Source organism: Salvelinus fontinalis, chromosome 22, assembly GCF_029448725.1.
Source record: "Salvelinus fontinalis isolate EN_2023a chromosome 22, ASM2944872v1, whole genome shotgun sequence".
NCBI classification, from domain to species: Eukaryota; Metazoa; Chordata; class Actinopteri; order Salmoniformes; family Salmonidae; genus Salvelinus; species Salvelinus fontinalis.
This window is the reverse complement of record NC_074686.1, coordinates 27,606,529-27,619,473: the sequence shown is the minus strand read 5'-3', so window position 1 is coordinate 27,619,473 and position 12,945 is coordinate 27,606,529. Positions and strand designations below refer to the sequence as shown.

Sequence of the window (12,945 nt, the reverse complement as noted above, 5' to 3'; positions counted from 1 at the left end):
AAATGTCAACATTGTGGGGAGATATGTAGCCTATAGCCACCACCGTCTGGCGAACACCCAAAGAGAGAGGGTGTGGAGAGGTCTACAGCTCCCAAGTCCTCTTGGCGGCCGGGGAATGTTGGGAGTTTGATATACCTGAAGAACTAACTCAGAAAAAGTATAAACAAAGAAACTAACCAAATGCTGTAGTAGGCTAAACATCTTGTGTTTATTCTTATTCTTGATTGTATTTTGTATTATATGTTCGGTTATTTTCTATAGTATTATCACTGATTATTGGAACTAGCTCTCAAATCAAGAATTCCACTGTACTGTTTTACACCTGTTGAATCCTGCGCAGTGGCGAATACACTTTTAAACTTGAAACTGCTGAAAACAACAAACACCCATCGTAAAAAGTATCCAAAACTCTCCCAGCTGAAAACGGGGGTTTAGCTATGTTCGTAATTGGTTGTGTAGTCTCCATCCTCTCCTTGTTTTTGACCCCAAATAACTTCACACTCGACTCTCTGGGCCTCGGCTTGGGTCAGGAAAAAGTTCAGGTGCGGTGGTGAAACGCGGCGTGGGAGAGAGGGTCTGTTTTCCGTCCACCGTCAGCTCCAGTCACAGACGCTCCCCGGCATGCCATGCACGTGCACTCTGAGCTGGTGCAGTGGTATGCAAATCTGGCCGAACTAGAACAGAGAAAGACATAAATCACATTTCTGTATCACCAAAATATATCCCAAAGTAAAGGCCTTTCTCTGAGTTTAAACGACGTCCCCTCTTCACAAAAAAAACAAAACAAACAATTTTGCTAATCAAATCTGATTCACCCATAATTCTAACCCAACATAAATCATAAAATCAGAACCTCCTCACTCCCAATCTTCCACAAAGTAGTCTGAAAGGTAAACTGATAAGAGATGGTGCCCACCTGCTTTGATTTTTAAACATTTAAACGGCTCAAGTTGTAGTTTGAGAAGACAAAGGGTGGCGTGGTGTGGGAGTGGGATGCGCTCCATGTCCGCTTGACGTGATTAATAGTTATGGTGGAACATTTCCACGCCCGCTGCTCAGTGTTGACAGAAAACAAGCGCCAAACGGCGCCGAGAGAAGGGCTGCTCTTCCGGACAAGGTTTAGACTGTACTAGGGGAAGTCTAAACGATATAATGTAGTGGGCCACCATACCGTTCATACCTTAAATTGTGGGTCTATTAGACATTGCAGTAGAATATACATTTATTTCAAAGATAATTATTGTCGATGACCCTCGTCTCATACGTTTTCATGTGAACAAAAAGAGTAGGCTAGTTGCCATATTACCACCTGATCCTTCCCCCTCCCCATACTGGGATTTGAGTATGCCCTCTGCGCAAACCTATAATTTCCAGCATCACTCAACTGGCGGTAGGAAATGCGTAAGAGCTGCAGGTTGAATGGAGGGTCGCTGCACTGACCAGGGGGGTAAAGAACCAGCTCATTGCGCTTACTCATGCACCCTCTCAGATCAGCACTGACTGACTAACTGACACTCACACCTCCCGGCTACTGGGACGCACAACTTTACGCAGCGTTCGGACAGGTAACTATGAGATATTTGATTTCGATTCGGCCGCCAGTATGTGGCTATTGACTGAGTGAGTGAGTGAGTGGGTGAGTGATTGGTTGTATAGCTCGGGGATGTGGGGTGATGTATAGTGGAGTGGTAGCGATATTGAGTGCCTCTGCACACTCTGCACACAATAGCACCAGACATATCTCTCTATAAAAAAGAAAGGGGTGACTCGGGTGTTGAGTGAGCAATCCGCCACCCACAAGGGGCTTCCTTGAGGAAAATCCCTCTATCTATCTCACATAGTGAGAATTGTCACACCACAGCGCCAAACACATCCCTGGCTCTACCCGTGGGCCAATGCTAGTTAGCCTAGCATCACAGTATTTTACATCGGGATTAGCACTCTCTGATTACGTTAATAGGCACTAAATATAGGAGCCTCCAAAACTGACAGAACACACACGCCTCGGAATCAGGAGAGACCTGTTCCATCGTCAGATACATTGCAGTCTCATGTACCCTTCTTTTTCCTCCCTCTAAAGTGATCCGTTCTCCTCAGGGGCAATGACTGCCTCCATTAATGATTCACGGGCTCAAATAAAAGGGATTTAAGTTGACGTGGTGTCACGTGAGCAGGGCGCATAATACGGCGCGGTGTTATGGCACCGGGAGAAAACCGGAGCCCTGGTCTGGCCATACGATGCTGATTACGCGCATCCCCCCACTTTCCGTGAGTTTAGTCGGGGCTTTGTAGACTTTTGCTGAGGAGAGAAAGAAAGAGGGAACGAGAAAGAGAGAGAGGGAGAGAGGGAGGTTCTTGCTTGTTGTGGATGCTATTATACTGCTGTCACGGACGGATATGTTTTTCCTCGCGGACAGAGTCAGAGCTTGTGCTTGGGGATGATGGATTTTATTTTGAGGTATTTCCGCCGATTGTTCATTACTGTCGTGAGTTATTGCCGCGCGAGGCAGAGGTCAGTAGGCAAAAAAGACTCCATGTTTTTGTCGGGCTGGAAAATAAAACTGAAACATTTTTAAAGAGTATAGATTTTCAGGTTGTTGGAGATATCGTCGATTTTCAGTGTCAGGCTACTAAAATGAATTATGCTACATGAAACATAACTTCAGTTATATTTGCTTCACTATCCTGTTTGAACATTTTAGCTTGGCTTCAAAGTCCTCACAACAATTCCCCATCCCATGGTCTAGCCTTACTCCATTGGTGTTATATATCACAATAAAATATAGATTTTTAAATGTTTGATTTTCAGTTTCATTTTGATCAGATTCCTTGCTCAGAATAGTACAGACACTCAAGTGTTTAGCTAGAAACCCGTATGCAGTTCATGCAGCCATAGCCACAGATAGCCTACATCAGATTTGCTGTTGGTCTAGATAGCCGTTTGTAAATAAACCCAGCCATTTAAACCTCTGCTGGTTAGAAAATAAGAAAAAAAACTGAGGTGAAAGCAGTCGTGACGTCCTGCTCGGAGGAGTAATTCCTTTCCCTATAAAATACATCAATTTGTGGTGTTAAACATGGGTTTTCTCGGGAAAGGATACATCAAGTTGAGGTACATAAAAAGCGAAGAAATGCTTTGGGGTTGTGCGGCTCTGCCACGGAAACGAGGATAATGGTAGACGGAGTGCCATATAGGACCGCGCGGCCGCGCTGAGGTCACGGCGCTCGGGTGTGATTTATGGGCGCAGGGACTTGGGGCAGCCATTGCGCGAGCGCTAATGACTATTCGATCCAATTCCAATGGTGGACAAAAATACACACAAAAACAAAAAAGCTACAAAAATGATTGTCCAAGCTACTTTTTTGGTTTTCTGAATAGTTTTGTTTTTTTAACGTTAATGTTGAAATATACATGTGACTGTTTTGAAATGTTTTATTTTTATTACTAGCAATAATTTGATTAATAAGAGAAAAATATGTATAATAATGTCGCTAGTAAGTTTAATTTAAAGAATATTCACTAACTTTGTTGCACAACGAACACACAGGATTACAATATGATACAATATTTACATTTGGACACACAGCAAGATAGGCCACATTAAAATTCTTTCAATTACTGGGCTATAGCCTATTATCGTAAATTTGTGTATTTGCTTGACTGGTTTTGGCTGCTAATGTTGAATTAATTTATTGTTCAAAGTAATTCGTCTATTGTTAGGCTACTTGGAGTTTTCATTAGGCCTAGCCTACTCTCTTCTGGAAATATGATATTAGCCTACTAATATATTATGCACATTGTTATTATTGATATGAATTTAGCATTTACATGTTAGGTGGAATATTGGACCTATAGGTTTATTAGGGGAAAAACAGATTGGCTAAAGTAACGTTGATTTGAAATTTTCTTTCAGAATTCTACCTAAATAAATCCCATCCATCCTACGGTCTTCACGAGACCCTGCCCTGCCTTCGGTAAGTTCATATTATGTCCTTATTGATTTCTGTTAGAAATGCTTGATGGTCATATCCTGATTCAATTCTAATAAGTAGCACTGAGACGCCTACACCAGCACACTCACACACAGGCTTGTACACAAACATCCATAGCCTGTAAACTTCCTATATAGCTTATAGTGGTGATATGAAACGCCTGAGAGCAATAATTCGTTCTCTTCCACATGTCTTTTGTAGTGTAATTTGTCACTATAAAAACGACGGGGGAATCGCAGCTCTTGCAGCGATGCCTTGTTCCTTTCAAAAATCCCTCTCTCTGAAAACCATCTGCCTTGACGTAGGCTGTAGATTACACTTGCTTTAAAGTTGGTAAAATACTACTCCCAAAAAGTAGTTTTTGGGTGGTTTGTATTCGTCCTTTTTGTATTAATATCAATCCGCCTTCTGTTCCTACTATCTCCATGACATCTAACCCCGTAGTTAGGGCCCAAATTAAGGAAAATCATGACTCAGCTTTTCGAGAAAACACAAAGCAGTAAATAATTATACCAAGTCACTATTCTGCTTTGAAAAAAAGAAAGGCAACGTTTGCTAAAAAATATCCTCACGCACGAATTTTGGTCCCACTCACCCTCCCACGCCGTCTGAATGTTCTACCTTTTTATTGTGTGGCTGAATCTGTCCTTCTATCCATCCACCATGCGGCCTCAGACCAGAGAAGCAGTGCTCTAGACGTGTTTACTGCCTTGAGATGCAAGAGGACATAAATCGTTTTGCTTTGTCCGCAAACGACACCATTCACATGCAGAGGGTTTCACCATGCTCTCGGTTTCTCTCTCCCCGGTTTCTCTTGTCTACCTCCTCTGTTTTCCCTATTAGAGATGTACTTTCTTTTAATTGTCTAACCCAGAGCCCGATGGGGTCTTTCCCTTGGTTCACCCCAACCAAGGCTTTGATCGGCGGCGCCCCCAGTTCATAAACGCATCATTTATGTATTTTCTAACCATTCAGGAAAAATACATATTCGATCCTAGGAATTTAGAAATTAGTCGATTATTGCAACACACAAAAAAGTAATAATCCCAGCACAATTCGTAAATGAAAGGCAATGATAGGCTACATAAAATGCAAAAGTGTTGGTTAATGATTAAGCTGCGGATGGACGCCCTTTATCCCTCTCATAGTAATGGTAATGTGCGGTTGTCACCATCAGCTGTGCTGCGTAAAGCTGTGTACTCTCCCATCATTTCATCCAGTCATTATTCGATTCTGTGTTGAATAAATAACAACAAATGCCATTAAACACTTGGGATGGGTGTTCGTGGTTTTTGTAATGCTATTTTTTTGGGAGGGGGGGACACAGGATTTTAAGTGACTTTTTGTGTCCAAGGCGCTAGTTAATTTGCATAATCTTCCTTGTCTATGGTGACGCTATGTTTCGGGGGAGTTTACTGTTCTGGTGATGTCTGCATAGTACTTGTGCCCAAACACATAGTCCATAGCCCTGTCTAGGTTTAATATTGGTATAAGACATGGGCACTGCTCTAGCATGTGATAAGTTCAACCCCGAGGGCCGATAGCGCTTATCTGGACGACCCGAGTGCTCGCGCCTGCTTTCATTATCTTGGTTTACCCTTCAAACATCGAACAGGAAAAAAAGGGATTTTGTTTCTTCTACACACAGAGCCTCTCGCTCCTTCCCTTTTTTGTTGTGGCGGATGAGTCCTGTATGAGCTTGGCGCATGCTGGTGCTGCTGCTTATACCCCAGCTCGCTCTGCCTAAACTTTTTCTCCGGACTACTGTTTTGATCGATTTCGTCGCTGAATGAGAACATATTGTCTTGTGCTTTGCATTCATCGTCAGAGGATAAGGTAAGCAGGCCAGAAATTGTCTCTCTCTCGGTTGTAAAAGGCAGAGTTTGTGTCGCGCGGTGATTTATCACCGTATGACTTACATCTCGGTTCAGGAAGAGTTCACACACAACACAGGCAGCCAGATTTCTCCCTCGCGCGGAGTGGGGGGCTGAGTATTCGAAGGATCGAACCTGTCTTCTCTTTTCTGCCCTGTCTTTCTTTTTTCGACCAGACTACTATTTATTTTGGAAATGCATCAAAAAGCTTTCTGATATGTATTCCAAAGCATGGCTTTCATAGCAGATCTGGTGATGGGATGTGGTATTCATTTTAATTCTGCTGTGTGTTGAGGGCAAGAGGGTCTGGTTTTCAAACAGTTTTTGCTTGTCGTGGTGTGTATTGTGCTGTAACGAGCCGTAGTTAACTATCCATTTTCTTTTATAAAAGAATATCTCAGGTAATCTTATATGAAGATCATGGTAATGTTTAATATTGACATTATTGATTTATAATAGTATCGCTAGGCATAATATTACTTTTGCCCAAGTTAGTTCTATATTGTACTAAAAGAGTAGTAATATGTTTATTTCTAATAAAAATACAATGAATATCAATCATTATCACAAGCCTCCACTTGTTGGCTATCATCATTTTATCGTGGTGGTATGTCTCTTGCACTGCATTAACTAGGCTACACAATAGGATGTTAATGTTTTCATTTTGGATTCCACTATAGCCTACAATAACCTGCCTATATTTCTTTAGCTATGAAACTAGTTTCACATTTTAGATAGTTTGTGAATTGATACTGCTGCATCGAATAACTCGTTTATTTTTAATCATTCACATAATTTCCATTAGCAGGTGTGACAATAGCTTTTGCCTATAGTTGCTTTTTTATCCAGACTACAATGCTTCACAAATTAAGCCTAAAATCCTTCTAAGGAAAACTCTACTATTTTATTTTGAAAACGTGTATGTTGTACCCATTTGCCCACATCGAATATCCCCCCCAAAATAAATATAGAACTTCAATTGGATAGTTCTTCAATGACTTCTCATTAGATATGACCCCAGTTTGCCTACCTCAGTGAGTAGACTACTAGCAGTAGTTGGGCATTCCTACTCATTAGATCCACAATAGCTATTTCCTAGCCTAGAAGTACGCCTATAGTTCTAGGCTACATGCCGGAACTCTGTCTGCCTAAATACCGAGCCACAGCCTAGCTGTTCACCGGGCCGCTGTCTGCAGTGCGCCATCCCGCCCTTGCATACATCACCGGGATGCGCGACTTCGCCGACAGGAGCCTTTATTCTAGGCCTGCGAGGAAAAGTTCACGTCGTGGTCATGGAGATGCAGTTTTACAGGTTTCTTCCTGGCCCTCATCCATCTTGGTTCCACACACACATGCAGCAAAAACTGGGGAATGTGGTTGTTAATGCTTTTAGCAAGGTGGCTGGGCTGGGGTAGAAACTACAGCACACTGCGGTGAAGGCTGGCCGGCTCTGTGGAGAGAAAGCATAGAGAAGTCAAAGGCCCAGTTCACGACAGGCCTTTCGTTTGGTGGTTTACAATTAATTGTAATATTGCACAATTGGTATGCTTTTATAAACGTATTCATTTTGATTCAGTTAAGTGCAGATGAGGTTTGTGCATGCCTTTGTTCCCTGTGTTGGTAACCAGAAGGTAAACGAGAATAGCCAGAGAACTGTTGCCCCTATCTTGCCTCCATAGTATCTGGTGTCAGCCCTTTATTGAAAAGTAAGATGGATCGCCACCATTTCTTCTCCTCACCGTGCTTCTTGTAACCCTAGGTTCACCCGAGGAGGCCATTGGCGAAGAGGTGTCACGTGACCAAGGGGTGCCAATGTTATTCAACAAGGGTGTCAAGACCCTGTCAGTTTCTGAAATAAATATTGGGAAACGGCGAGATGCAGAAGGCAACCTACTACGACAGCTCCGCAATTTACAGTGGCTACCCGTATCAAAGCGCAAATGGCTTCAGTTATGATGCCAATCAGGTCCAATATCCCCGGGCCTCTCATGTGGAAAGTGAGTACCATCGACCAGCCTGCTCCTTGCAGTCCCCAGACGGCTTGGTCGCCCTGCAGAAGCCGGGGGAGATGGCGGAGAACTGCGACAGGGGTACGGCCATCCAGGCAGCGCAGCCACCCGTCCTCACTGAAAGCAATCAACCGCAGATGTCGGTGTCTGTCCCACCACCCCCTCCCCAGTCACAGTCCCCCGGTTCTCTCAACCAGAACACGAGCAACGGCTCCTGTCAACCCAACTCAAAGAGCTCGGTGCACAGCTCGCCGACCACCACCCGGAAGCACATCTTCCCCTGGATGAAAGAGTCCCGTCAGAACCAGAAGCCTAAAACCAGTAGCTCCAGCTCAGGTACATGACCTAGACGCCACTTCTGAGGAGACACGTGATAAAATACACCACATTGTTCATGCGTGGTTCTGTGATCCATTACTGATACATGAAACAGTTAGCTTACATACATACATACAAGTCCCCAATTATGTATATATTTTCATCAGATTGCATACATTCATATTCTCCAACTTTTCCCTCACAGTTGAACAAACTATAGTTTACCATTATGATGTATGGCTTATTATCTATTATGCAAGCCCACTCAGAGCCATGTATTTAGAGAGTTTCGCCATTCGGCATCCTGATGCATTTAAGGCAGGTAGCCTAGTGGTTAGACCGTTGGTCCAGTAGCCGAAAAGTTGCTGGATCGAATCCCCGAGCTGACAAGGTAAAAATCTGTCCTTCTGCCCCTGAACAAGGCAGTTAACCCACTGTTCCCCGGTTGAAAAAGGATAACACTTCAACGTTCTATGACAGTCATGTTATCTCCCCATTAACTTTACATGGACAATATTTAAACAATGCTATGTAACTGTATGTCAAGAATTAGAACAGTGTTCAAAAATGTGGTTAACTCTGAATGTATGGCTCGGGCCTACTCCATCGTGATACTCTTTATAATCTAGTTCTAAAGGTCGGGGCAAGGAGACCCACAGCTCCGCTTAAACGATTGTTAAATATTTGGTTGTAATATCATTACCTCTTGAAGAGCAGAGTCAGACCTAAACAGGTCCAATTATTTAACTAGGCAAGTCAGTTAATAACAAATTCTTATTTACGATGTCAGCCTAGGAGCTGTGGGTTAACTGCCTTGTTCAGTGGCAGAATGACAGATTTTTACCTTGTCAGCTCGGGGATTCGAGCTAGCAACCTTTCGGTTAATGGCGCAATGTCTTACCACTAGGCTACCTGCCGCTTCAAGCGCTTCATGCAAAACAATGATCAGAGTTATACTGCATGTAACTGCATGCTTTCCATGATCAGTACACATCAAGCCTCACGATATATCTCAGTACTGGCCACCATTAATTGGATATTTGAGTGATATCAAATAAAACTGAACTATACCAGACAAGTATGAGTGGTTTAGGTTCATTTCCCATATTTTGTGGGCTCTGCCTGTCAAGCAGCAGAAGGGCGCATATGCCGTGCTACTGTCAGCTGATAATGTTAACTTTGCATGCTATAGGTAGAAACTGTACAGTTAGCTAAACATATAGTGAGTGGTAAGTATACCTAATATAGGCTACTTTTTTCTCCAAACAATGTTGGCTTACCTATCGAAGTTAACTAACATGATCCCCTTTTCAACGTTGTTTTTAAGAGTATTTAATTACAATTGCTGCTGACAGACATGATATAGATTACATTGATTGATAGACCACGTCAAATTGGCTAGCCAGCTAGCTGGTAATATATTATGTCAATATGGCTAGCTAGTTAACAAGCAAACTTTCTCGGGATAAATTAGATGACTACATCCAAATATTGCTTGATTTGCTTGTCATCTATAGTGGAGGTGACCGTAGAGCCGACTGACAACTTTACAGGACTAGGTCTTGCCGATGTCAAGCTCTTTCCAAAAGCCCAACCTCTGATGAAGCAAGATAAATGATGTTTGCTTAGCTATCTACATGCCAAATGGATAGGTACCTTCACATATCTGAAATTAGATTATCATTGATGTTTACTGATCATGTTTTGATGGAATGATCGTAAATTTGTAGTTATGACTATGCTCAATAGGTGATGATATTAAAACCAAATATTTATAACATTTATTTAACAATCCCTTGGAAACCGCTCGTAGTTGTCAATGGTTTTAGCGGAGCTGGTGTCTACTTGCCCCCCAGAAGCCAAATCGAATGTATTGTGACGTTTAATTGAAAACGACCTATTTCGTATAATACCCCTATTACGCATACACTCTTGTGAAGTCAATGTGGTTCTTTCATTAGCATGCATTCCTTATGATCTATTATGATGCATGCACGTTCATTAGAAATACTCAATTGTGATCCATTCCTCATAGTTTTAGGCCTGGCTCCACCATTTGTTGTCCATATGCTCTATCGTTAACTTTCTGCTAGAATAACATAATATATTGGCCCTGATCACACAACATTCCATGCAGGACAACAAACAAACATACAAAAACAGTTGTTCCAATTTGTTCTCTTGTTTTGATTAGAGGAAAATCTAGGAGACCTGGGGGAGGAAGTTGTTTACCCAAAGTTGAAAGATGCTTAAATTCCCATGGCCTTACCAAATCGTGTTGTCTCCACAGGCTAGTATGCCTATTTATGTCCACCTTTTGGGAATATATTTGGTCAGAAGTGAATAAGTAGGGCATCCAGGCATCTAAAAGGTCTGCTGAATCCCATTTATCATGAGTCTGTCAAGATGTCTGCCAAATTGATGCCAAAGGGACTATTTCAAACCTTAGCCTAAGGCTTACCCCACTGGGTAAAAACTGGTTGAATTAACGTTGTTTCCACGTCATTTCAACAAAAACATTATATGTGATGACATTGAATGAACGTGGAAAACTGATTGGATTGGCAGAAAGTCATCAATGTAATGGATTTCGTATTTTTTTCACCCAACTTTTAACCTAAATCCAATGACATGATGAAATAATTTTTGATTTCACGTTTAATTCACTGTTGATTTTCCACCAAATGTAAATTAAAACTAGACTTTGAAATAAGTCTGTGTCCAGTGGGTCTGCTTTTTGCAATAATTCTAATCACAGATCCCTCAACAGTAGCTCCTTAATGAAACATGATCATTTTGAATATTACATTTTTTATTTGGATAATTATTATTATTTGGATTATAGCCCGATTATAGCATTTTTCGAATAACAGCAGTATTAGTAGCCTAGTTTCTGAAACAGAGATGGTGAAAATATTATCTCCCCATTTATCAAGAAGAGCTAACTCATAACATGATGCCATGCTGCATTCCGCACGCCCAGCTTCTGGCTGTACAGTAGCTAGTAGCAACATTTATTAGGTGTTGGCAGCCTGCCATAAACGGCAACTAGACCAACACCTTGCTGTGCAACGGCAGAGCCCCAGCCATTCAGCATGGTGAGACTCATAGGAGATGGCAAGGCGAGATTTAGCTCATGCGCAGTGAGGAATACAGATATTTGCATTGCACATGTGTGTACTATGAGGGTTAAAAAGCTACAGTGTGAAATATGAGGTAGTTTAACACACACACAATTATAATCACTTTGATTTGGCTTCTGAGTAAAGTACAGCTAACAGTTGAGAGCTATCCTCAGCATGTATACAGTCATAGTTCATGTTATGTCTGATATAATTGCACTAGTAACATCCACAGTCTAGTTGCGGACATCTCTGATTTGTCTGCATTTGTAGAACTCTTATTGATATGTGTATTTGAGTCGGTTCATGTGGAGAGACGTGTGTTATCAGCTATATGTATCTTGTCACTCTGTGTCTTGTTCTTGTGCTTGCTGCTGGGGTTGGTTACTGATTGACTGTCTTCCTTTTCCTCTTCCGCCAGTTGAGAGTTGCCCTGGAGACAAGAGCCCCCCGGGCGGGTCAGCCGCGTCGAAGAGAGCCCGGACGGCTTATACCAGCGCACAGCTGGTGGAGCTGGAGAAGGAGTTCCACTTCAACCGTTACCTCTGCAGACCCCGCAGGGTCGAGATGGCCAACCTGCTCAACCTCACGGAGAGGCAGATTAAGATCTGGTTCCAGAACCGCAGGATGAAGTACAAAAAGGATCAGAAAGGGTGTGGCATGATGCCCTCTCCCGGAGGACAGTCCCCTCGGAGCCCCCTCGGCCCATCTCCCGGAGGCGGGGGTGGAGGATACCTCAACTCTATGCATTCTCTGGTTAACAGTGTCCCCTATGAGTCCCAGTCGCCAACGTCTTACAATAAGCCCGCTCAAAATGCATACGGTATGCCTACGTCATATCCCCCTCCCTTGAACAGCTCCCTAAACAACTGCCCGCCCTCTCAGAAGAGGTATCCCGGGACTGGCGGCTCGGCCACGCCCGAGTATGACGCGCATCCTCTCCAAGGAAATGGCGGCTATGGGACGCACTTGCAGCAGGTCAGCCCTGTGTATGTAGGCGGAGGTTACATCGATTCGATGCCCAACAACAGGGCCTCCGTTTTCGGCCTGACCCATCTCTCGCACACGCCGTCCACAAACATGGACTACAATGGAGCAATCACTATGGGCAATAGTCACCATCAAAGAGTATGCGATCCAAATCCGACGTACACAGACCTTAATACGCCGCACTACTCTCAGGGAAGAATTCAGGAAGCGCCCAAACTGACACATCTGTAGCCGGGTTGCACCCTGGATCACTCCGCCCCATTGTCTTACCTGACGAACCACCATCGCGTTGTTTCTTCTCTTCTTTAGTAGCTTTTTCCACCTTCTCTTTGTTCTAGGTTATGTTTGTTCTTTTTTATATAGTTTAATGTGTGATGTAGCATAGGAAAGTAATCACGCTTGCTTCAAATGTTCTCTCTATTTGCTATAGTGTTATTGTTCCGCACAAACCTATTATCTGAGACAACACGCGCGGGGGCACATACGCATAGACCTATTTAATCTTTAACTTGTTTCTAAAAACAAATCAAACAGGGTATATGAACAAATCTTATGGTATTATTTTAATGTGAATGTGTTAGTTTTTTGGTATTTATCCGCAGTTGAAGATTTGTTTTGTGTTATTGTTTTGCATTTTGT

General features: G+C 42.8%; 1 protein-coding gene across 3 annotated transcripts in view; it reads left to right on the top strand.

Annotated features, from left to right (window-relative positions):
- Nucleotides 1–1,369: 1,369 nt before the first annotated feature.
- LOC129820116 (homeobox protein Hox-A3a-like) overlaps nt 1,370–12,945 on the top strand; it is a 12,044-nt gene continuing 468 nt past the window's right edge. The window contains exons 1-4 of one of the 3 annotated variants that reach the window (XM_055877010.1): nt 1,370–1,565; nt 3,915–3,975; nt 7,627–8,212; nt 11,738–12,945. The exon at nt 11,738–12,945 is cut by the window's right edge and continues 468 nt beyond it. In XM_055877010.1, coding sequence (XP_055732985.1) covers nt 7,744–8,212; nt 11,738–12,537 — 1,269 coding nt within the window. In that variant the 5' untranslated portion in view covers nt 1,370–1,565; nt 3,915–3,975; nt 7,627–7,743 and the 3' untranslated portion in view covers nt 12,538–12,945. Of the gene's footprint in view, nt 1,566–2,005; nt 2,459–3,914; nt 3,976–4,049; nt 5,830–7,626; nt 8,213–11,737 lie in introns of those variants that run through there. The other 2 variants (XM_055877009.1, XM_055877011.1) reach the window with 2 other exon arrangements.